This window comes from Spermophilus citellus (genome assembly GCF_964194105.1).
Source record: "Spermophilus citellus genome assembly, chromosome: 1".
Lineage (NCBI taxonomy): Eukaryota > Metazoa > Chordata > Mammalia > Rodentia > Sciuridae > Spermophilus > Spermophilus citellus.
The window spans coordinates 181,324,289-181,350,568 of record NC_138182.1 but is presented as its reverse complement, the minus strand read 5'-3'; the positions used below and the strand labels follow the sequence as shown (position 1 = coordinate 181,350,568).

Genomic DNA, 26,280 nt, shown 5'->3' with positions numbered 1-26,280 from the left:
TTGCCATAGAGTAGCACTCCTCATTCAAGTAGATTGCTTACTCTGCCACTGCATGGACCCTGAGGTATTTAGGTTTCTTAACCTTGAAATTCGACTCACTAATTTCATAGATAGTGAAGGATTAAATTATATAGACTGTTAAAATTGAAAAGCATCTTGCTTCAGGACTTTTTGGAAACTAAGCTAAATCTGGTTTGTAATTGCCATTTTCTTCTCTGACTTACAGCTAGACATCCTGGTTTGAGGCTCTGCCCAGGTTCAACCTAACATTAGTAGAATTAAATGTTGATCTTACTTTTTTAGGATTTGGGCCTGGCTACATCAAGAGGCCGGGGAAAGTGCAAGAATCCCTCTTGTAGCTATGTCTACACCAACCGGCACAAACCTAGGATTTGTCCCAGCTGTGGTTTTAACCTTACCAAAGACCGGACTGAGAAAACTACCAAGGCCATTGTGAGTTCTATTCTCAGATAAATCCCTTAGCCTTGTGATGGGCTCTGTTAGTAAACCTGCTTTAATAGAAATAAAAGTACATTGAATAGTAGCTAGAGCATCAGAACTAGACCTAGGTTGTAAGTTCTATACCTCAGCAAATGCTTTCCTCCTGGACCTTGTCTTTGTTGCTGAGGTGAGGGAATTGCCCAGTGTTATAGTCTGTTTTCTGTTGTCCAACAAACTACTTGAGACCAAATAATTTGTAAAGAACAGAGTTTTATTTAGTTCACAGTTCTGGAGGCTGGGAAGTATAAGAGCATGGTGTCAGCATCTGGGTCATAGAGCAAAGAGCCAGAGAGCTCACTTTATAACAAAGCCACTTTTGTAGTAACTCTTTAATCCATTAGTCTACTCCTGGATTAATTATTCATGAGGGCAGAGCCCTCATGACCCAGTCACCTCCCAAAGGTCTCCTCTCAAATTCCATAATAAATGGGAAAAAAAAAAAGTCTTGAGGATTTAAGTTTCAACCACCAAAGTTTAGGAGATGCATTCAAACCATACATTGATATCTGAGAACCAAGTGTTCATCCACTGAAAAGAATGGAAGCACAGACCTTAAATAGGAAAGGGCTGCGTCCTCTTAGCTCTGAGGCCTGGTACATGACCTGTCAGTTGATTCATTCTTTCAGTAAACAGTAAATTCCAACCTTAAGACTTTTGTCAGTTAAATTGTCATTTCTCACCAGGTTCCTTGGAAAGCAGTTTGCTAGTCACAAAGCTCTTGTTATAGCAGTCTTAACAAACCTGTTTGCTGAAGCTGGACCAAAGTACTTGAATAGTAACATGCATTCCACTTGGCTTCTTAGGGCTATTTTTTTAAATTGTTAGAACCAGGAAAAATAGGCATTTTCAAAGGTCCTTAGAATTTCCACAAGTGCCTTTAAGAAAATTCTGGTTGTGGGTGGACAGAATGCCTTTATTTAGTTTATTTATTTTTATGTGGTGCTGAGGATCAAACCCAGTGCCTCACAGATGCTAGGCAAGTGCTTTGCCACTGAGCTACAGCCCCAGCCCCTCCTTACGGACATTTTTTTTTTTTAAACAAAGCTTTTTTGTTGTACAGAAAGTAAAAATGCTTTTACAATCTCGGTGTAACTGGTAGCCACGGACAGTTGACTCACCAGTCACAGCTCTCCATGTTACAGCAAGAGTTTTACACAAAAAAACCTAACAGTGCTTACAATTTTCTGGGGCAAAGTCCCCAAGCTTGGTGGTGGATTAACAAGAGGGACTAAAAGAAGGAAGGCGGAATATCATAGGAACTGTTCTTTGGCTTATTGGGTGGGTGGGCATCCTGGGGTTTGTATCACAGCTACCTTTTTTTTTTTTTTTTTTTTTTTAAACAGCTATCAAATCCATGAGCAGTCCAACCAATACTGAACAGTTCTGATTTCGCAGTTTATCTGGGGTCTTAATCATCTTCTCCTTCATCATCTGTTTCTCTCTCCCTCTTTTCACCTTTCCCTTACGGGCATTTTTTAAAGTGGAAAAAAAAGAGAGAGAGAGAGAATCTGAGGGGAATAAGATGAGGGTAAGCAGATCTGCCTTGCGGGGAGTTGGGAAGGGAGGGCACTAGGTCTAGGGTGGAGTCTGGCCATTCAGCGTATAAACTGAACCTCAAAAGATAAAAGCAGGATTTGGATAGAAGGGGAAGGCATATTCTAGGATGGGCATGAGCAAAAGTAAAGAGTGTGTGGTAAGTTTGGCGTGGGAAGTAAGGAAAACAAGACCTAAAAACATTGGGACCGCATCATGGAAGGTTTTGAATGCCAGTCCAGAGAGTCTGTTCTTTAGGCAGTGGGTCCCACTGAAGGTCCATGAGCCATGGAGAGGCTTAGAGGAAGGTTGTTTCAGGAGAGAGGCTTATGGGAGTTTGGGAATAGACAGGACTAGAGATGGGGAGAACTACTTCAAGCTGAAAGTTTCTGCATGTGGCCTTTCTGGTGATGAACACACCACCACCACCTTTCCAGTCTGTTTCTGGCCTTGAGGAAGTAATTTGAGGTCACTGACCTTGTGATGAGGGGAAGTGAAACTAAAGTACATAGGTAGTAGTGGCTCCATGGGAAAAGTACTGGGACTAGGAATGGAGAGACCTGGCTGGGAGTGACTCCGAGTTGGAAGCTTCCCTCTCCTGAGCTTTTGTTTTCCATTTGGTAAAGCAAAGCAAGTGATCTGGGCATTTTACTCCAAGCCAGGAGCCCTAGGGAAGACCCAAAATAGAGCTTCAAGGGGCCTGTAAACCCCTGCACTTGTGTGCAAAATTGGTCTATAGCCTTCACCAGTTTTTCTTGGTCCACTGAAGTGCCCTCTGCTGGAGGTGAGCTTTCTTCCTGGATTTTCCATGAATTCTATGTGTTCTTCCCATAGTGTTAATCACATCCTGTATCAACTTTTTTTTTTTTTTAATTTTTATTGTTGGTCGTTCAAAACATTACAGTTCTTAATATATCATATTTCACAGTTTGATTCAAGTGGGTTATGAACTCCCATTATTACCCCGTATACAGATTGCTGTATCACATCAGTTACACTTCCATTGATTTACATATTGCCATTCTAGTGTCTGATGTATTCTGCTGTCTATCCTATTCTCTACTATCCCCCCTCCCCTCCCCTCCTTTCCCCTCCCCATTTCTCTCTCTACCCCCTCTACTGTAAATCATTTCTTCCACTTGTATTATTCTTCTCTTACCCCTCATTTCCTCTTATATGTCATTTTGTAAAACCCTGAGGATCACCTTCCATTTCCATGCGATTTCCCTTCTCCCTTTCCCTCCCACCCCTCATCCCTGTTTAATGTTAATCTTCTTCTCAAGCTCTTCGTCCCTACCCTGTCCTTGGTTACTCCCCTTATATCAAAGCAGTCATTTGGCATTTGTTTTTTAAGGATTGGCTAGCTTCACTTAGCATAATCTGCTCTAATGCCATCCATTTCCCTCCAAATTCTATGATTTTGTCATTTTTTAATGCAGAGTAATACTCCATTGTGTATAAATGCCACATTTTTTTTATCCATTCATCTATTGAAGGGCATCTAGGTTGGTTCCACAATCTTGCTATCATGAATTGTGCTGCTATGAACATCGATGTAGCAGTATCCCTGTAGCATGCTCTTATTAGGTCTTTAGGGAATAGACCGAGAAGGGGAATAGCTGGGTCAAATGGTGGTTCCATTCCCAGCTTTCCAAGAAATCTCCATACTGCTTTCCAAATTGGCTGCACCAATTTGCAGTCCCACCAACAATGAACAAGTGTACCCTTTTCCCCGCATCCTCTCCAGCACTTGTTGTTGTTGGACTTCATAATGGCTGCCAATCTTACAGGAGTGAGATGGTATCTTAGGGTGGTTTTGATTTGCATTTCTCTGACTGCTAGAGATGGTGAGCATTTTTTCATGTACTTGTTGATTGATTGTATATCCTCCTCTGAGAAGTGTCTGTTCAGGTCCTTGGCCCATTTGTTGATTGGGTTATTTGTTATCTTATTGTCTAATTTTTTGAGCTCTATCTGAAGTGTGAGGAGTAAAAATTTGTTCCCATGATGTAGGCTCCCTGTTTACCTCTCTTATTGTTTCTTTTGCTGAGAAAAAACTTTTTAGTTTGAGTAAGTCCCATTTGTTGATTCTAGTTGTTAACTCTTGTGCTATGGGTGTCCTATTGAGGAATTTGGAGCTCGACCCCACAGTATGTAGATCATAGCCAACTTTTTCTTCTATCAGACGCCGTGTCTCTGATTTAATATCAAGCTCCTTGATCCATTTTGAGTTAACTTTTGTGCATGGCGAGAGAAAGGGATTCAGTTTCATTTTGATGCAAATGGATTTTCAGTTTTCCCAGCACCATTTGTTGAAGATACTATCCTTCCTCCATTGCATGCTTTTAGCCCCTTTATCAAATATAAGATCGTTGTAGTTTTGTGGATTGGTACTGTGTCCTCTATTCTGTACCATTGGTCCACCCGCCTGTTTTGGTACCAGTACCATGCTGTTTTTGTTACTATTGCTCTGTAGTATAGTTTGAAGTCTGGTATCGCTATACCGCCTGATTCACACTTCCTGCTTAGCATTGTTTTTGCTATTCTGGGTCTTTTATTATTCCATATGAATTTCATGATTGTTTTATCTATTTCTACAAGAAATGCCATTGGGATTTTGATTGGCATTGCATTGAACTTATAGAGAACTTTTGGTAATATCGCCATTTTGATGATGTTAGTTCTGCCTATCCATGAACAGGGTATATTTTTCCATCTTCTGAGGTCTTCTTCTATATCTCTCTTTAGGGTTCTGTAGTTTTCATTGTATAAGTCTTTCACCTCTTTTGTTAGGTTGATTCCCAAGTATTTTATTTTGGGGGGGGGGGATATTGTGAATGGAGTAGTTGTCCTCATTTCCGTTTCAGAGGGTTTGTCGCTGATATACAGGAATGCATTTGATTATGCGTGTTGATTTTATATCCTGCCACTTTGCTGAATTCATTTATTAGCTCTAATAGTTTCTTTGTAGACCCTTTTGGGTCTGCTAGGTATAGAATCATGTCATCTGCAAATAGTGATAATTTAAGTTCTTCTTTTCCTATTTTTATGCCTTTAATTTCTTTCGTCTGTCTAATTGCTCTGGCCAGTGTTTCGAGGACTTTGTTGAACAGAAGTGGTGAGAGAGGGCATCCCTGTCTTGTACCAGATCTTAGAGGGAATGCCTTCAATTTTTCTCCATTCAGAATGATGCTGGCCTGTGGCTTATCATAGATTGCTTTTACAATGTTGAGGTATGATCCTGTTATCCCTAATTTTTCTAGAGTTTTGAACATAAAGGGATGCTGTACTTTGTCGAATGCTTTTTCTGCATCTATCGAGATGATCATATGGTTCTTATTTTTAAGTCTATTGATGTGGTGAATAACATTTATTGATTTCCGTATATTGAACCAGCCTTGCATCCCAGGGATGAATCCTACTTGATCACGGTGTATAATTTTTTTGATATGTTTTTGAATCCGATTCGCCAGAATTTTATTGAGGATTTTTGCATCTAGGTTCATTAGAGATATTGGTCTGTAGTTTTCTTTCTTTGAAGTGTCTTTGTCTGGTTTAGGTATCAGGGTGATGTTGGCCTCGTAGAATGTATTTGGAAGTTCTCCCTGTTTTTCTATTTCCTGAAATAGCTTGAAAAGTATTGGTGTTAGTTCCTCTTTAAAGGTTTTGTAAAACTCTGCTGTATACCCATCCGATCCTGGGCTTTTCTTAGTTGGTAGTCTTTTGATGGTTTCTTCTAGTTCCTCTATTGTTATTGCTCTGTTTAGGTTGTCTATATCCTCCTGACTCAATCTGGGCAGATCATATGACTTAAGAAATTTATCTATGCCTTCACTATCTTCTATTTTATTGGAGTATAAGGATTCAAAATAATTTCTGATTATCTTCTGTATTTCTGAAGTGTCTGTTGTGATATTGCCTTTTTCATCTCGTATGCTAGTAATTTGAGTTCTCTCTCTTCTTCTCTTCGTTAGTATGGCTAAGGGTCTGTCGATTTTATTTATTTTTTCAAAGAACCAACTTTTAGTTTTGTCAATTTTTTCAGTTGTTTCTTTTGTTTCAATTTCATTAATTTCAGCTCTGATTTTAATTATTTCTTGCCTTCTACTTCTTTTGCTGTTGTTTTGCTCTTCTTTTTCTAGGATTTTGAGATGAAGTATGAGATCATTTATTTGTTGGTTTTTTCTTTTTTTAAGGAATGAACTCCAAGCAATGAATTTTCCTCTTAGAACTGCTTTCAATGTGTCCCATAGATTCCGATATGTTGTGTCTGTGTTTTCATTTAACTCTAAGAAGTTTTTAATTTCCTCCTTGATGTCTTCTAAAACCCATTGATCATTCAGTAACCTATTGTTCATTCTCCAAGTGATGCATGATTTTTCCTTCCTTTTATCGTTGATTTTCAGTTTCATTCCATTATGATCAGATAGGATGCCTGGTATTATCTCTACTCCTTTATATTGTCTAAGAGTTGCCCTGTGACATAATATGTGATCTGTTTTTGAGAAGGATCCATGTGCTGCTGAGAAAAAAGTGTAACTGCTTGATGTTGGGTGGTATATTCTATATATGTCAATTAAGTCTAGGTTGTTAATTGTGTTATTGAGTTCTATAGTTTCCTTATTTAACTTTTTTTTGGAAGATCTGTCCAGTGGTGAGAGAGGTGTGTTGAAGTCTCCCATGATTATTGTATGGTGGTCTATTAGACTCTTGAACTTGAGAAGAGTTTGCTTGACGAACATAGCTGCACCATTGTTTGGGGCATATATATTTACGATTGTTATGTCTTGTTGGTGTATGGTTCCCTTGAGCAGTATGCAGTGTCCCTCTTTATCCCTTTTGATTAACTTTGGCTTGAAATCTATTTTATTAGATATGAGTATGGACACTCCTGCTTGTTTCCGCAGTCCATATGAGTGGCATGATTTTTCCCAACCTTTCACCTTCAGTCTATGTATATCTTTTCCTATCAAATGCGTCTCCTGTAGGCAGCATATTGTTGGGTCTTGTTTTGTGATCCATTCAACTAGCCTGTGTCTCTTAATTGGTGAGTTTAAGCCATTAACATTTAGGGTTATTGAGATATGGTTTGTTCTTCCAGCCATATTTGTTTATTAATGTTACTAAACCTGATTTGTTTTCCTCTTTGATTACTTTCCCCCCTTTACTGTCCTACCTCCCACTGTTGGTTTTCATTGTTATTTTCCATTTCCTCTTCCTGTAATGTTTTGCCAAGGATTTTTTGAAGAGATGGTTTTCTAGCTGCGAATTCTTTTAACTTTTGTTTATCGTGGAAGGTTTTAATTTCATCTTCCATCCTGAAGCTTAATTTCGCTGGATACACGATTCTTGTTTGGAACACATTTTCTTTCAGTGTTTGAAATATGTTATTCCAGGATCTTCTAGCTTTCAGAGTCTGTGTTGAGAGATCAGCTGTTATTCTGATTGGTTTACCCCTAAATGTAATCTGCTTCCTTTCTCTTGTAGCTTTTAAAATTCTCTCCTTATTCTGTATGTTGGGCATCTTCATTATAATGTGTCTAGGTGTGGATCTCTTATGATTTTGCACATTCGGCGTCCTGTAGGCTTCTAGGATTTGGGATTCTGTCTCATTCTTCAAGTCTGGGAAGTTTTCTCGTATTATTTCATTGAATAGTTGTTTATTCCTTTGGTTTGGAGCTCTGTGCCTTCCTGTATCCCAATGACTCTTAAGTTTGGTCTTTTAATGTTATCCCATATTTCTTGGATGTTCTGCTCATGGTTTCTTAGCAGTCTTGCTGAGCTGTCTATGTTCTTTTCAAGTTGAAATACTTTGTCTTCATTGTCTGATGTTCTATCTTCTAAGTGATCTACTCTGCTGGTAGTATTCTCAATTGAGTTTTTAAGTTGATTTATTGCTTCCTGCATTTCTAGGATTTCTATTTGTTTGTTTTTTATTACCTCTATCTCCCTGTGTAATTGATCTTTTACTTCCTGGATTTGTTTATGTAGTTTCTTGTCAAAGTGATCTTTCATTGTCTGATTTTGCTGTCTCATGTCTTCCTTGAGACTCCAGATCATCTGAAGCATGTATATCCTGAACTCTTTTTCTGACATTCCATCTGTTGCAGCTATTATCTCTTCTAAAGTTGAGTTGACCTGCATTGCTTGTGGTCCTTTCTTTCCTTGTCTTTTCATACTGCTCGCGTTTCTTTCTGCTTGGTGAAACTGTTGTGTTTTTTAAATTTTCCCCCTATTTATTTATTTTGCTCTTGTATAGTTGGAAAATCTCCCTTGCAGGGCGGGTAGTGGCTGTGCTCCTCCTCTAATTAGGGTGATCTGTCTACCACTCTGGTCAGTCGCAGGTCTGCCCACCCTGCAGGTGCGGGTGGCGGCTCTGCTCTGCCCGCACTCCCAATTGTGGTGACTGTAACTACCACGCCCTCGGGTCGTTGGTCCTGATCCGGATGTGGGCGGCGGCTCTGCTCGGCCCCTACTCCAATTGGTGTGACGTGTCTACCACGCTGGCAGACCTCTAGGCCTGTTCTGCCGGTGGGTCGCAGGTCTGCGTACCTTGCGGGCTCGGGCGGCAGTTCTGCTCAGCCCCCACTCCCAATGGGGGTACCTGACTGCCTCTCCAATGGATCGCTGGGTGCTGGGCCTTTTCCGGACACGGGCGGCAGCTCTGCTCCACCCCTGCTCCAACCAGTGTGACGTGACTGCCTTGGTGCTACGTGTCCACCACGCTGGCAGGCTACCGGTCCTGTCCTGCCAGTGGGACGCAGATCTGCCTACCTTGCAGGCTCAGACGGCGGCTCTGCACAGCCCCTACTCCAAATGGGGTGACTTGGCTACCACGCCATCGGGTCGCTGGTCCTGTTCTAGGCGTGGGCGGCTACTTTCTTCGGCCCCAGCTGCAGTTGGGGTGTCATGATACCACGCCGGCGGGTCACTTGGCCTGCTCTGGGCGCAGGCGGCAGCTCCACTCTGCCCCCCTGGCCCTCACAGCACCCAGCAGGACCCAGACCGAGAAGCAGTCACCGCAGGTTCCCCAACCCTGGGCCAAAGCAGCTTCGGGAGCCAGAACCTGGCCTCTCCGATCCCAGCTCACGCTACACTAGGAGCAGGCTCCAAGGAGCGACCCCCGCGGGTTTCCCTGCCCCAGGCCAAAGCAACTCCGGGAGCCAGAGCCCGGCCGCTCCAAGCTCTCCTAGCTCGGTGCACGCTCCGCTGGGAGCAGGCTCAATGACGCAGTCCCCGCGGGCTCCCCAGCCCCGGGCCAAAACTGTTCCGGGAGTCAGAACCCAGCCGCCCCGAGTTCAGCGCACGCTCCACTTGGAGCTGGCCTCAACACGCAGTCTCCGCAGGTTCCCCAGCCCTGGGCCAAAGCAGCCCCGGGAATCTCCGGCTGCTCAGAGCCAGGCGCACGCCTTGCCAGGAGCGAGCCCCTAGGAGTATTCTCCACTGGTTCTCCAGCCCCGAGCCTGAGCGATCTGTCTGCGAGACGCAGGCAAATACCAGCCTGAAATCACCTGTTCCGTAGCTGAATGAGCTGAGATCAGTAGAAAACAGGGATGATTACATCAGCTCTCCAAGATGGCGGCTTCTGTCCTCCTCCGTGGTCCGGCCGGTGTCGAACCGAACTGGACCACTTCTCTCCTCTGTCTCAAAGCCGGAACTCAGCACTAAGCACGGCCATTGCACCACTAGCAGGAGCCCCCAGAATCTGCATCGCTGCACCCCCGCTCCGGCACCTCGCCGCTTCCCAGCGCGCGCCGCAGACTCCAGCTGCGGGGCGCGACCCTCCGTGCGGAGAAATCGCCGGCGTCCGAGCCCCTGCAGCCAAACCTCGTGCGATGGAAATCCGTCCACTAGATTCTGGAGCACCTCAATTTCACTGGAAATTCCCAACAAGATAGCCTTCAGCTGTTTCACCTCGTCTTTCTCCCGCACAGTGACGCGGCGCACTGGGGTGATGCACTCCCTTCGCCGCCATCTTCGGTATCCCTGTATCAACTTTTCTTAACTGGAGACCATAATCCCTTCTAGGTAGTGTATCTGTTTCCCCCACCTCTGACTCTAGAGCTCATATACACATGTGTAGCTCTGTAAATTTGGGGATGGAATTGAGTTCTGTGTAGGTAGGTGTTTTGAGCATTCCTTTCTCTTTCCATTTATTTCCTTTTGGCTCTTTATGTGATTTGCAGTATAGAAATGGATGTTGCTCTGTAGGTCTAGGATGGTGAAATAATTTAACTTTTCAGGCCAAGCAGGAACTGTTTAAGGACCTCAATTAAGTGGTAGCTGCCCATGCTCAGGACCCTCATCTTCAAACTTTCCCTCAACATCATATTTTCCTTCATTCTTCAATCTCCTGAAGTTTAGAGAAATGAAATGTAATTATTGTTTCCTAAAAAGTAAAACTGAGGTCAGAAACCAGGGCCTTTGTGTCTGTGGCCCTTTGGAGCCACCTGGTGGCCATATATATCCATGCAGTTTGCCTTCAGCTACTGTAATTAAGACATCTCTGGGCTGGATAGCCTTCAGTTCTTTTTCATAATGTTTTTGTTGTTGTTGTTGTTGTAAGACATTTACTTATTTATTTTTATGTGGTGCTAAGGATCAAACCTATTGCCTTGCATGTGCTAGATGAGCGCTCTACTCCTGAGCCTCAACCCCAGCTTCTAGCCTTCAGTTCTTTATCCTTCATTACTAGGTTGGAGTCAAAGGATAGTATTCCTTTCATGTAGTCTTCCAGTTCATGGTTCAACAGGTCATGTTTGGGAACATACACTGTCTCCCAGCTTGTCACTCAGCTCTTCTGAAGCCATTACTTCTTTCTTCCTTTCGACTATCTTGCCTGCCATGGGCCAGGCCTTCAGAGGTCAATTGGATGGCTTCTCCTGAGGAACTTAGAATCTAGCATAAAGAAAGATTTGTAATCAAATTGTTACAGATAAAAGTTGTTGTAGGTATGCAGAGTTAATTAAACTCCTTATTAAGCAATTAACATTATAAAGCCATGTAAGATGTGTCTGGCAGTTTGTATGCCTTGGGCTTTGTAAGTTAGCTGGGAACTTAACTTACAAAGGGTGGGGTATGGGGGAGTGTTGATTTAGCAACTATGAGAAGCTGAATCCTCTAGTAGAAAGATGCTCTTGGGGAGCACAAAGGAGTCAGTGATTCAGGTTGTATTGGCAAAAAGGATCAGGGAGGAGCCTCTATTCAAAAGCAGTCCACCTGAGAAGGATCTGTTTCTCATGAGTAATTCAGAACCTTGTTCCTAGAAGCCTCTGTATAGTGTGTAAAATTCCCTTATACCCAGAAGCCACAAAGAATTAAAGAAATACTTCAAGCAATACAAACTCTTGAGTATTAGAACTACCATAGTCTTCATTGTATCATAGGCACCATGCTAAATTGTTTACTTGTTTTATCTCACTTAATCCATGCAATAACTCTGGATTTCTAGTATTTTTCATCCATCATTTCACAGATGAGGAAATTGAGGCTCATAAATTGCCTTCTACATGTACAGCCCTTAACTGGTATCACTGGAACTAAAACCCAGGTCTACTGCTATCCTCCTGATGAATGGGAGCTTACAATTAAATCCATTACCAAAAGATGTGTATAATCTCATTTTCCTGATAGATAAGTAGTCCCAGAGAGAGAGAGAGAGAGAGAGACAGACTGCTTTTAGCCAAACAATGAGTTATTTGCTGAGCTTTTCAGGAATGTAGCTAGGTTTAACACCTCTCAGTCATGGGCCCAGCCCTTTGCTGCCTGCCAGCTTTCATGGTTTTAGCTGGAACCTAGCTCACTTTTCCCTGATAATTATTTCATTCTGTTCCCAGGAGGCAAGCTCATCACTTTCAGATGGGCTGAGTGCCACAGAGCCCCTGAGTGCAGCCCAGAGGGAGATCCAGCGCCAGTCCACACTGCAGCTACTGCGAAAAGTCCTGCAGATTCCTGAGAATGAGTCAGAGCTGGCTGAGGTCTTTGCCTTGATTCATGAACTCAATAGCTCTCGACTTATCTTGTCCAACGTAAGTGAGGAGACAGTCACCATTGAGCAGACCTCTTGGTCGAATTATTATGAGTCTCCATCCACGCAGTGCCTTCTCTGTAGCAGCCCGTTATTCAAAGGGGAACAGAAGTAAGTACCCTTTTACTCTGCCCCTAGCTCCCAATGCACTTGACATATTTCCCCTTTCTTCAGACAGCTTTAAAGCTGTAATCTTTAAAGATGTTATTCTCTGCTTTCCTTAGACTTCCAAATCTTTCCAGTTGCTAAATGTAATTAGTAATTGTTATTTCTATTTTTATGATCACTTTAGGATTTAGATTACATCTGGACTACCCAGCATAATATGTGGGTTTGGAAGTTCAACAGATAGAAACATCCACCTAGAAAAAATTAGATCCCAAACTCCAGCACCTTTCTTTGCCCATTGAATTAAAGTGTTGAGAATTTTGCCACTGGTCACTGACAAGTCAGTCTTATGCCCAAGACCTGCATGAAGAGATTAATTTCCCTGTTTTTTGTTGATGATGTTTTGTACCAGTTCCCTGGCCGGGCCCCAAGAGTGCTGGCTGTTGACAGCTAGCCGACTGCAGATGGTGACCGCCCAGGTGAAGATGTGTTTGAACCCTCATTGTCTGGCTCTGCACAGCTTCATGGACATCTACACAGGTGAGTACCAACCTTTTATTCTCCTCAGGCATTTCCAAAGCAGGCTTAAGAACTGCTGTCTGGGTCAAACCTCTGGTCCTGTGTGCCCTGAATCTACTCAATGGGGCTTCTGAGGAAGAGGGGTCTTCCTTCTGACTGGCTCATCTCCAGAAGATGACCTTTACCTCTCAAATGTTAGGGCTCTGTTGTAAAGAGTTTACGACAAAGTTAGTTTAAAAATTATGGATTTTGAGGTTGGATACATCAAAGTACATTACATGCATATATGTGAATGTCACACAGAAACCTAATATTGTGTACAATGAATACATGATAATAATAAATCAGAAAAAATAGATCTTAGCCAGGCATGATGGTAGTGCCTATAATTCCATCTACTTGGGAGACTGAGGTAGGAAGATGGCAAGTTTGAGGACAGCCTGGGCAACTTAGTGAGACCGTTTCAAGATAAAAATTTTAAAGGGCCAGAATGTAGCTCAGTGGTAGAGGATTTGCCTAGCATGTGTGAAGTGCTGGGTTCAATTCCTGCTATTACCAAAAAAAAAAAAAGAGAGATTTTTCATTGTGAAAAATCTGGAAAATGTACACAAATAATAAGAAGAACCTGAAAATTAATAGTGATCCTATTGCCATGAGATGAACACTTGTATTCTCTAGCCGACCAGATATGTCCCTTCATCTATGCAAAATATAAGAAATTATGGAAAGGTTTTTAAGTTTTTCTTTGAACAAAAGGGTACTATGGTAGCCTTTTTTTGGAAACATACTTTTAAAATTTATCCGTATATCATGTGCCAGCAAATAGAGAAATAACCTTTTTTTGTTTTGGTGTTTGAGGTGCTAGGGATCAAACCTAGGGCCTTGAACATGCTAGTCAAGACTATCACTGAGCTATATCCCCAGACCTACATGAAGGTTTTTTGAAGAGGCGTGTGGAGCTCCATTTTACAGTCTTGCTTATAATTAGATATTTGTGTAGATCCTTAATTATTTCTCTGGACAAATTCTCACAAGTAGAATTGCTGCATGTTTATGCCCTTGCTTCCCATTATTCATCAGTGTCATGGATTATTGAACACTTGTCATCTACTAACTATTGTTGAGAGTTTGGTTGAATCCTGAGTTTTATATGTGAAATTGAGTACTACTAACCATTCAAAATACTTATTTCTTCTCTTGGTCTTAAGAACCTTATGTTCCCTTATTTTGAATTCATGTTTTTAATTAGTCTTTGAGTTTGTATTATTTTATTCTCTTGCCAGCAGTTAATGAGAGTACTCATTTCCTTGTACACTATTATAATAGAGTACCTATTTCTGTATAGTCCAATACTTAGGATTATATAGTTTTTAAATTAAAATTCTTTTTCAAATTTACATGTAGTAAAATTTGCTTTGTTGTTGTACAGTTCTGAGAGTTCTGATATATGCAGAGTTGTGTACCTGCCACCTGTCAACATATAGAACAGGTCTGTCACTCCCAAACATATTTTGTTCTTTTATTGCCAAACCCACCCACAGCCTGCTAACCTTTGGCAGCTGATTGATCTTTTTCATCCCTGTAGTGTTGGCCAGAATGTCATATAAACGTAGCAATAGTATGTAGCCTTTTGAATGTGGCATCTTTGAATAAGCATAATCCTGTGAGATTTGTCCATATTGTGTGCATCACTGGTTTGATTAACTGTTGAGTAATTTGTGAATATGCCATAGTACCTAGAATGTTTGGGTTAGTAGAGCTGCTACAAACATTCATTTGCAGGCTTATTACGTTCTCATTTCTCTTGAGTAAATACCTAGGAGTCAGATTGCTGTGTCATGGTAAGTTTATGTTCAATTTTACAAGAAACTACCAAACCATTTATGAAAAGTGGCTGTACCATTTTGTATTCTCTCTGACACCATGTGAGAGTTGCATTTAGCTTTGCATGCTAGCATTTGGTAGTGTCTTTGTTGTTGTTTTATAGCCACACTACTATTGGTGTGTATAGTGATACCTCATTGCTATTTTAATATTTATTTCCCCAGTTACTAATAATGTATGTATGTATATATGTAGTCTTTGGTAAAAGATCTGTGTTAACATCTTTGGTCTGCTGTATTAATGTTGAGTTTTTGAGAATTCTTTGTATTTTCTGGACACAGGTTTTTGTAAAAGTTTTATAATTCTATTCACATTTAGATCTATGATCCATTTCTAATTTTTATATAAAATGTGAGGTCCAGATTGAATTCAATGTTTGTATATGTATGTCCAGTTATATCACCATATGTTGAAAAGACAGTCTTTTCTCCATTGACTTGTTTTTGCTCTTTTATTAAAAATTAGCTGACCACATATGTGACTCTATATGTCTCTCCTTTGGCTAGTACCACAGTGTTGACTATTATAGCTGTATGGTGAATCTTACGATCAAGTAGAATGAGCCCTCCAATCTTTTTTTACAGAATTGCTTTGGTGGGCTAGGGATGTGGCTCAAGCGGTAGCGCGCTCGCTTGGCGTGCGTGCGACCCGGGTTCGATCCTCAGCACCACATACCAACAAAGATGTTGTGTCCGCCGAGAACTAAAAAAAAATAAATATTAAACATTCTCTCTCTCTCTCTCCCCCCTCTCTCACTCTCTCTTAAAAAAAAAAAAAAAAAAAAAAAGATTTGCTTTGGTTAGTTTACTTCTTTGGTGTAAAATATAAATTTTAGAGTTGTGAATAGTTGCAAAATCCCACTAGAATTTTAATTGAGATTGTTGAATTTATAGATGGAAAATATGATATGCTTAAAAATATTAGATCTTCCAGCTCACAAACATGGTTTTTTCTCCATTTTATTAAGTTGTTGTTTTTAACTGTTAACAGTTTTCATCTTTAAAAATTCCATCAGTTTTTGTAGTTTTCAGCACATAGGTCCTATGTGTATTTTGTTAAATTTATGCCTGAGTCTGTCTTTTTCTTAAAGTGAAGGACATGGTTCCGTTTTTAACTATTCATTGCTAGTATAGAGATAGGGTTGAATTTTGTTGACTTTGTATCCAGTGACCTGGATAAACTCATTTATTAGGAGCTTTTTATAGATCAGCATTGGAATGTTTTAAAGTTTGTCAGTTTGATAGTTAAGAACTGGCATATCATTTATTAATGTGTTTCTTTGGTTACTAGGAAGAGTATATGTGTTTTTTATGCCCTTTGTGGGTTTCTTCCTATGTTGTAAATTTCTTTTGTGAATGTTTCCATTCTTCTTTTGGGCTTTGTTTTTCTTTTCTTACTTTTTTTTTTTTTTTTTTTTTGTACTTGGCATTGAGCCACACATCCTCAGCCATTTGTTTTCTTTTGAGACAGGGTCTCAAGTTGATTAGGGCCTTGCTAAGTTGCTGAGGCTGGCCTTGAACTTGCAATCCTCCTGCCTCAGCCTCTCGAGTCACTGGGATTATAGGTGTGCACCACCATACCCAGCTTTGTTTTGTTTATTTTGTGTATTGTGATTTTGGGGACACCAAGGGTTTCTTTTACTTTTAGTTTTGATTTTTGGGTAACTAGAACTTTAATCTTATTGTTTCAGCCTTTGCTATCATACTTAGAAAGTCTTTCCCTCTCATCTATACCCTTTTTCACTGGGAACATATATGTCAGAATTTGCTTTTGTGCAAATTTGTGTGTTATATTTCATACAAATGTAAAATCACCTTCCTTTATTTGTCTTAAATTGACTGCGTTTAAATTCCTCTGGTTGTTTTATTCCAGGATTTGGTGTAGGGGTGATTTTATAGCCTTTGATATATCCCCTACACGCCCCTGGGCTAAAGGATGCTCCTGACTCTTCCCCATGGTGCACTTGTGTGAGGTATAGAGGAAGAGTGATTCCTTCGGTCCTGAGAACTGAGCTGGGGGGTAGGGAAATGTTTCTTTTTTTTTTTTTTTCCCATTGGAAAAAATACAAATATACTATACGTATTATTTCATTACTTTTTTTATTTAATAGTACATTGTAGGCAACTTCTTGTTAGAGCAGTTAGGTTTCCTTTGTTTTAAAGATGCATAGTTTCCTATTTTTTGAATGTACCATAAGTATTCTTCTATTGATGGGCATTTGGCTAGTTTCCATTATGTATGGTGTTACAGTCAACTCCTTGTTGCCTTTTTACCTGCAGGTCTCTTTAATGTGGGAAACAAGCTGCTAGTAAGCTTGGATTTACTTTTTGCAATCCGAAACCAGATCAAGCTGGGAGAGGACCCCAGAGTATCTGTCAGTGTTGTGCTGAAGTCAGTGCAGGAACAGACAGGTAAGGTCATCTTCTTCCCTTTTCCAAGGTTATCCTAAGCATCCTGAAAATTTTCAGTGATAGGCCTTGGTTGAAAGAGTTATGTCCCAGAAGAGTCTGGTATTTTGGAAAGGAGATATTCTTGACTTCCTAATATACTCTTCCTTTTGAGTTTTATAAATGCCAGACTAACTTTGGAGAGCATGAGTCTCTCCATGCACCCAGGAATCTTCAGCAAGGGATCACAGTTGACTTTTAGAATCATATCCTTTGGTCATAAGTAGTGTGGCCTCCCAACCCAGATGCCCTTCAATAGATGAATGGATAAAAAAAAATGTGGCATCTATACACAATGGAGTACTATGCAGCAATAAAAAATGACAAAATCATGGAATTTGCAGGGAAATGGATGGCACTAGAGCAGATTATGCTTAGTGAAGCTAGCCAATCCCTAAAAAACAAATACCAAATGTCTTCTTTGATATAATGAGAGCAACTATGAACAGAGCAGGGAGGACGAGCAGGAAGAAAAGATTAACATTAAACAGAGACATGAGATGGGAGGGAAAGGGAGAGAAAAGGGAAATTGCATGGAAATGAAGGGAGACCCTCATTGCTATACAAAATTACATATAAGAGGTTGTGAGGGGAATGGGAAAATAAACAAGGAGAGAAATGAATTACAGTAGATGGGGTAGAGAGAGAAGATGGGAGGGGAGGGGAGGGGGGATAGTAGGGGATAGGAAAGGTAGCAGAATACAACAATTACTAATAGGGCATTATGTAAAATTGTGGATGTGTAACCGACGTGATTCTGCAATCTGCATTTGGGGTAAAATTGGGGGTTCATAACCCACTTCAATCTAATGTATGAAATATGATATGTCAAGAGCTTTGTAATGTTGTGAACAACCAATAAATAAAAATAAAAATAAGTAGTGTGGCCTCACAGCATGTCATACTCATTGTGGACACACAGCTCCTGGATGTCTGCTAATAGTCCCAACCTTGTGCTGAGACCTGAGGGTGAGGATCATCCTCTTACTATCTAGAGGTTTGGCCCCTTTGCTATTCTGCTTCTGTTTGTGCTTTCCTCATCCCATTCCCACAGGCTCCAGTCCTTCTATACTTTTTCCTGCTTTGATGGAGTGGAGCAAGGTGCTAGCGCCACACAGACCTGTTTGAGACTTATCTCTGCTACTTAGTGGCAGTATGAGTTTTGCACAAGTTATTCTGTGCTTCTGTTTCTTCTGTGATTAAATGAGGATAATAATAGCTCCTGGTTTATAGAGAATTAAACTCATGTGAGAATTAAATTAGTATCATTTTCAAGGCCTTCAGAACAGCATCTTGTACCTAGGAGATGCCTCATACAAGGCAACTGCCATTTCAGTTGGAATAGTCCCTTAGGTTGCCTCTGAGCACTGGAAGGCCAAGTGTCTACCTTCTAAATCATTAGTATGCTTGGGTGTTTCTAGGGGAGAATCAGTGTTATAGGTTTCTGTTCTTGCTGGGTACTGCTAATCTCTAGTGCCTTCAGGTCTTCTTTGAACTTCTGAGTGTTCTTGCTGTCCTTCCAGAGAAGACTCTGACCTCAGAGGAGATGAGCCAGCTGCAGGAGTTGCTGTGCAATGGTTATTGGGCTTTCGAGTGCCTCACTGTGCGAGACTACAACGATATGATCTGTGGTATCTGTGGTGTGGCCCCCAAAGTGGAAATGGCTCAGAGGAGTGAAGAGAATGTGCTGGCCCTGAAGAGTGTGGAGGTAAGTGTCTCTCAGTCACCATGGGTGACCCTCAGAACTGTCCTCCCACTTTGGCAGCCACCTTCCAGCATGATGTCCCCAGGGATAGATGGCCCCAGTCCTGTCTAGGGGAAGCCAGTGTCTTTTTTCCTTGCACAGCCCAGGGTTTCATCTGAGGAAAGCCAGAAGGAAACAGGCATTTGTTAACTCATGAATACATGTTAACTAGAGGCCCTTTTTTAAACCTTTTAGTTATTTATTTTTTGGTGCTGGGGATTGGACCCAGGGCCTCATGCATGCTAAGTACACGTTCTACCATTGAGCTACAACCCCAACCCTTAGATATACTGTTTAGACCCTTGAAAAATAATAGTAAAAGATGCAAAGTTTCTTTTCTCATGGATCTCACATTCTGATTTTGGGGAGATGGATAGGAAACTAATATTTGTCAGATAGTGATGGGTGCTGTGGAACACAGTAAAGCAGAGCAAGGGGAAGGAAAGGGTGGAAAAGGGCATTTTTTGTTGTGTTTTAAATAGTTGGGAATATCTCTCTGAGATGATGGCTTTTGAGTAGAGATCTGAAACCATGTAGCTTTGGGAAAAAACATTCCAGACAGAGAAGCAGCAAGAACAGGCTCTGAATCGTGCTCTGCTGGGCACAGTTGAGGAGCAACAAGGCTGTTGTGGCTGGAGTGAGTGGTAGAGGGAGTGTAAGAATGGATGAAGTTCAGAGGCTGCAGGAAGCAGGGCCCTACATAGGGTCTCATTAAATAAGGATTTCCACAGTGAAATGGTCAAAAATATTGGAGAAAAAGGACAACCTAAGCTGATGTGTTTCTAAACTGAAAATATCCCCCAAAAATTAACGCCAAATTTGGATGTTATTATGGACTCACTGTAACAAATATCCAAGAAATGTATTACTCCAATCATAGGAGAAGAATACAGCAAAAGTAGATAATGTTTCCCCAATTTATTGTGTAAGACAGTATAACTATTTAATTTAATAAAAAGAAAGAAGAAACTGGGACTGATTGTAGTCATGAATACGGATGTCAAAGTCCTGAATAAAATAATAGCAATCATATCTAATAATATATCGAGTAATGCATCATGACCAAGTTTATCACCAGAAGGCAAGATTGTTTTATCATTAGAAAATATATCAATGCAATTCACTATTTAGCATATTAAAGGAGAAAACTCATGCATAAGTAGTTGGGTATTTTAAAAGCTTTCAGTATGATTCAACACCCATTTATGACAAAGTCTTAGCAAATTAAAAATAATAAGAAAAGCTTGTACAGAATTTTTAAAAATCCCACAGATGATGCTTTCCTGTAATCAATCACATGGAGAAGTTAGGCATGGAGTGCCTCTTGGATATGCTAGTAGTTGAGCTGAGGTTCGAGGTTTCTACCTCTGACTTCTGTCATAGTAAACTAGAGGACTGGGAGGAGATTAGGCACCAGACCTGCAACTCATATGTTTACTTCCAGGGAAGATTCAGGAGCTCTACAGAACAGTTTGGTATCTTTTGTAAAGGCCAGCTAAGCATATTAGGAAATTTCATGCATTTTCCTATCTCTTTCCTCCTAATTAGAAAAACAAAGCACATATACTGATCAAATGCTAATTTCTAATTGAAGGATGGTATGCATAACATGATATGTGTGTCAAAACAAGCATAATACCTCCTGAAGCCTGTCTATTTATCTGTCTGTCTGTCTGTTTATGCCGAGGATGGAACCTAGGGCGGAAACTAGGGCTTTTGGCATGCCAGGCAGTGCTCTACCACTGAGTTGTATCCCCAGCCTTCCTGTAGCTTTTTAGGTGTCCCTTGTAGATAAAATGAACTAGATTTTATGTGAAAATTTTATATGAACCATTGCTTTTGTGCGTTTTCTCACCAAATGGCTGTTTCCCCTCTCATTCAAATTGGCTTTCTAATGGTAATAGTAATAATAATGCCACTAAGAATTATTAAGCATTTTATTAAATATGCCTAAGTCTAATATTTGCTAAGTGCTTTACTGAATGACTTAATTCTTACAACTCTATGAGAATTTTATAGATACAGGCACTGAAGCCCATGGGGATTGGCCCAAGCCCACTCAGCCTGGTAGTGTGGGTCTGAGATGTGCACTTGGATCTGGCCTGCTGGCTCGAGCCTGTGCTGTTTAAGCACTGCTGGGATCACCAAGTACCTCCTGGGTTTTGGAGCTCTGGTGTTTCTCATTTCATCTGACCATCACAGGATTTTTGTTTCCAAAATAGATAGAGGCCTTCCTCTTTGCAAAGCCTGCATATCTCCTAGTCCTGCCTGGCACCTCCCCTGTCCCAATCAGGGCTCCTCCATCTCAGCATGGAGTAGCATTCCTTCCCTCTCAGTTTGTCTCTTCCCTTCTCTGGTATCAGTTACTTCTTTCTCGAAAACCAGGACTTTATTCTGCTTCTTTTGCATGTGAAGAGTGGTGTGACTTGGAGGGGAGAGATGTTATGAAGTCTATGAAATAAAACAGGAAGTTATTGAAGGAAAACTAACAATGCAGTTAGTCACTGAGGAGACTGCTTCAGGGACTAATGATAATAGCCATTCCAGTTGGTATTTCATGTCCCTAGCTGCTTGTGGAGAGGGTGGGCTCATTTGGCTCCCTTCCTAGGCAGGTGTGAAATGGTGGTGGTACAGAAGTTTGCCCTTTACTCACAGCTTGCACTAAGCACCCTGTGAAGTGGTGAACAAAGAGGAATAAAATGGGGGAGATGCCTTTGTTGTAGAGCAGTCTCCCAGATTTTAGCACAGTGATTCTCAAACTTTTCAGTGTGGAGGGCTTGCTGGACTCCTCCCACAGGGTTTATGATTCAGTAAGTCTGGAGTAAGGGCAAAGACTTCTAACGAGTTTGCAGGTGATGATCATGCTGCTAGTCCAGACCACTCACCTAGGGGAATTTTTTCAAATGCAAAACAAGGGGTAGAGTTCATACAGATTAAGACCCAGGTATTTATTTGCTTTTCATGGTCAGTGCTGGGGATTGAACCCATGGCCTCACACATGCAGGTGCTAGATGCCTATAATAGATGGGTAATGCTGCCTAGAAGAGGAAGTAGCTGTGCACTACACAGGGAGCTTGGGAGAGCCTTCTGAAGGAGGGGAGAAACCCACAGGGCTTTGATCAGTAGAATTTAATTAAATAGTGTTCTAATTATTCTTGCATCCAGGTATTGGGATTGAGGGTTGTGTTTTAGAATAAAACATACATTCACATTCTTGTTTCATCCTAGCTCTAGTATCTCACCTCATAGATTCCCCCAGACTCATTTATTAGGACTTAACTAAAAAATGTCTGGTATTACAGGCACTTAAACAGTAGCCCCCCTTCCCTTGCAGACTGTAAATGACATGAATAAAAAAATAGAAACAAAGGGACTTGGGGACTGTTTCAGTCTGGAAGAGTACTATGGCATGGAAGAAAGAAAACGCAATTGGGTACTGAGTTGTCAAGTTCAAATTCAGAAGTAGGCCCACAGTGTATGGCTGTCAGACCCCATCTTTCATCCTTTCCCGTGTACATAACAAAAGGGAGAAGACTGTTGTGTTACTAAAATTCTGTGGCTCCTACAGCTTGCTTTTTTATTTTATCTTGGCCCTTTAGTTCACCTGGCCTGAATTCTTGGCCTCCAGTGAGGTGAATGTGGAGGACTTCTGGGCCACGATGGAGACAGAGGTGATTGAGCAGGTGGCGTTCCCTGCCAGCATCCCTATCACCAAGTTTGATGCCTCTGTTATTGCCCCTTTCTTCCCACCACTCATGAGAGGAGCTGTGGTCGTCAACACTGAGAAAGACAAAAGCCTGGATGTGCAGCCAGTACCTGGTAAGGCTACCTGGTGGCTGACAGGGGTCAGGGAATGAATGACTCACTCAGAGTCCAAGACATTGTCTGTGGCAAGACAGCATAGTGGTAGAGAAAAAGCCAGGCCTACCTGGAGGACTCCTTCTAGAAAGGTTGATAGCCCATGACAAAAAGCCCCTAGAGTTTAAAGTCATGTTTGAGAGTTTTGAAGAGTTATCAGACTATGCCATAGAACACACACAGCTCCCTGTCAGCCCTCTAGGGTGTACTGCACTGAGTAGTGGAAATCTTGCAAAAAAAAAAAAAAAAAAAAAAAATACTGATGATAAATCTCCAGTCCCAAAGATTTTCATTGAGAAAGTGTAGGGGAGGCCATGGAATCTGCCTTCAAAAGTCATTTTTCAGGTGTTTTTGCAGATGGTTTGAAGAGCCCTCGACTAACTATACAGAGCATAATTTTCTGACAACGTGAGTTTGATTCCTTATTATCCCATTTAGCAGCTCTGTGACCTCTGGCAAGTTCATGGTCTTGAGCCTTTAACTGCAGCTCATAGTCAGAAATGTTTTGCATCATGACATGAAATGATATCCACATATATGCATATGTGTATATATATAACTGAAACAAAACTTTCACAAAACAGTACCTTTCTTTACCAAGTACAATATGCTTTGTTTTTTATTTTATGTTTAAAATTCTGGATATGGCCTATTGGGTTGATTTCCTTAAGATACTGTGATCTACTGGTTCTCAAACATTGTTTCCAAACATTAATTATTGAAGTTCTATCTAATAGTTGCTGCTTCAAGACCCAGGAATTTTTTGAAAGACTACAGTTTCCTTGATAAGCCAGTTGGAGCATAGTATATAGAGAGCATTTTTAAAGAGACAGCTACTACTTCTCATTGCTGTAGGTGTAGTAAGTATCTGTCCTCTTGGTTCTAAAAAACAGAAGGCTTTGGATTAAAGCTGGTCCATTTTAGGATTCTTTTTTAATGGCTATATGCTGAGTGTCTCATTTAGATGTTCCAGGGCATGTTCCAGTTCTGAGAGGCTTAAGATACCTGTGGAAGTCATCCACCCGACTGGAGTCCCACTTCTACCATGCTGGGAAGCACTCCGTGCAGAGCTGGCTTGCACTGCTTGCTGTTCTGCAGGCCTAGCCCCTTGATCTCATCCTCAAGCATAGGGGTAGGGACTGCCCATGACCTCTGACTGCTGGTGGCACTGTCTCCCATTAGCACTGTTGTCTCTTGCAGGCAATGGCAGTGCCTTGGTGAGGTTGCTCCAGGAGGGCACCTGCAAGATTGAGGAGATTGGCTCCTACAGTGAGGAGGAGCTGCGGCACCTGCTGAGGCAATGTGGCATCCCCTTCGGAGCAGAAGACAACAGAGTGAGAGTCTGGGGCAGTGTTGGACTCAAGGCTTTGGGAATAGACTGGTTGGTTTGTGTTTCTAGGAAGGATATGAACATTTGTTAGTAGGCACCTGTGTTGGGCAGAGGGTGCTTGCTGGTAGTCAGGGAACCTGGGAGATAGCAGCAGCCAGATCGTGACTTCATGTGAGGTGTTGGCCTCCAGTAGGTTTCCATCTGTTGAAAGTTGTGGGCCCAGGAATGTTTTGTAAGGCTGCTGTGCAGTATCCTTCATTAGCCAATTTCATCAGCATAGTGTAGAGATACCATTTTTAAAATGACAGTTGCTACTTTTCTTGTTGCTGCAGGTATAATAAGCATCAGTAAATAAGTAGTAAGACTCTGGGATCAAGAATCCTGACTCTAATTACTGTGTGTGACCTTGGATAAGTTGTCTTATATTTTAAGCGTCATTTTTGTCACTCGTAAAATTGAAATAACTAAAATACCGGCCTCATGAAGTTGTTGTAAGAAATGCACATTACATAGTGTCTGGTTTTCAAACTCTTAGAAAGTGGATGCTATTACAGACACATGTATGTATGGATTATATCAACCCATTATTTACTTTCCTTCATATTTCTATACTGTTAAAAATGTTATTTTTCCTTCAAATTCAGATTCACGTGTTAGCTCCTCATTGAAGGTTTCTCTGACCTTTAAAAAGTAGAAAAACCTAGGCCCCAGAGTCGGTCAGTCTTGCTGGCTTTGTTTGTGACCCATTCTTTTGAGCCTCCTGTTGCCTGACTGGAAGAGGTTGGGCTGGGTGGGGCTCCAAGGCCCTTTCAGGCCGGGCAGTTGATCCTTTTGCTTTTAGTATGGAGTAGGCACTTGGTGCTGAGCACCAGGCCTGGTCCTTTAGCATTCACTCCTGCATTTTTATTTTGTCTTCCTTCTCCAGGACCAACTCTGCTTCTCCTTATTGGCCCTCTATGAATCTGTACAGAATGGAGCCAGAGCTAGACAGCCCCCACCTCATCTCACTGGGGGTAAGATCTATAAAGTGTGCCCCCATCAGGTAAGAAGATAATAAAGAGCAACTTGGGGTGAACTAACTAATTGTGAGCTGCCCACACAGAATTGGAGCCAACTCATCCTTTGGGGGTTGGGACTTCAGTCACCCTGCAGCCTGTGGAGTAGCTGGTGCCATCCTGTGGGCTGGTAATGGAGCTTGGGTCACCTCAGTGTGTGTTTATTAAGCACCCTACAATGTGCTGGACCCTGAGTCACCTATTAAGGGTAGAGGGGTAACAACAAGATATTATTCCTTTCTAGTTGACCTCATTGGGGGGGGGGGGGGAAGTAAAGTCACCACAGCTTATGATGATAGCTCTGAAGAAACAAAATATGGGCCAGAGATACAACGGAACAGACCTTCTACCTACAAGATAGCCAGAGAAGGCTGAGATCTTAAAGGATAGGGAAAAATCCCAGAGTCAAGGAAGAGGAAGAAGTGTTTCTCAGCAAAGGGACCATTAGAGGCCAGATATCACAGAGCTTTAGAGGCCAGAGAAACTATTGGAATTTTTATTCTGAGTCATGGGGGACCTTTTGACTGGTGTTGAGTGGAAAATGGCAGTGGTTACATGGTCTGATTTTGGTTTGGGGAAGATATAACTCCATATCTATGTTTTTAAAAGGGTGGACAAGATAGGCACCAGGGTATCTCTGGGACAAGTTGTATACCTGAATATAGCCCCAGAGGATACCAAAACCAAAAGCCAAGTACTGAATGTGGTGGTTGAGGCATGTTTCAGCAGAGCCTCAGTTCACTGAGATGTTGGGGTCAACAGGATGATCTGGCTCTAAAAAGAGAATAAGGTTCTCAGCTACTTGAATAGAAACTGTATTTGAGGGAGATGCTTGATGCGCTCCCGACCTCTCCTTAGCAGATCAGAGCCTGGGGTCATCTCATGAAAAGCACCTGTCAGCAGAAGGACTGTGGCAGATTGTCAGGGGAAGCATATCACTTGGAAGCAACAATTGGTTGGATGTGAAGGCAGAACTCTTCAGTGTACACAGAGCTGTCCCACAGTGGAATGGGGGTGTGGAGGTGTTCACTAGACTCCACTAGACGTCCTATCTGCACGGCACATTGGGTTTTAGGGGTGGGAGGTCTTGCTCAAAATACAAATACTTTAGACTCAAGAGATCCTAATTTCTTAGGTTTGGGCTAGGGCCCAAGAATCTCCATCTTTACCAGCTCTCAGCTGTGGGTGCTGTGTAGCTAGTATTGGGAACCACTAGATGACGCTTGATAGGGTGATGTGGAGGAAATGGGGTTTAGAGGAAATGTCCTGAAGCA

At 41.6% G+C, this 26,280-nt stretch overlaps 1 protein-coding gene across 5 annotated transcripts in view; it reads left to right on the top strand.

Moving 5' to 3' along the window:
- Nucleotides 1–26,280, top strand: part of HMGXB3 (HMG-box containing 3) — a 61,376-nt gene that overhangs the window by 31,659 nt on the left and 3,437 nt on the right. For 2 of the 5 annotated variants that reach the window (XM_081282911.1, XM_081282912.1), the window contains 9 exons: nt 304–453; nt 11,871–12,172; nt 12,582–12,709; nt 14,118–14,177; nt 16,852–16,983; nt 18,543–18,727; nt 22,363–22,582; nt 23,822–23,955; nt 24,877–24,993. In XM_081282911.1, the coding sequence (XP_081139037.1) occupies nt 304–453; nt 11,871–12,172; nt 12,582–12,709; nt 14,118–14,177; nt 16,852–16,983; nt 18,543–18,727; nt 22,363–22,582; nt 23,822–23,955; nt 24,877–24,993 (1,428 nt within the window). The remainder of the gene's footprint in view (nt 1–303; nt 454–11,870; nt 12,173–12,581; nt 12,710–14,117; nt 14,178–16,851; nt 16,984–18,542; nt 18,728–22,362; nt 22,583–23,821; nt 23,956–24,876; nt 24,994–26,280) is intronic. The other 3 variants (XM_081282915.1, XM_081282914.1, XM_081282913.1) reach the window with 3 other exon arrangements.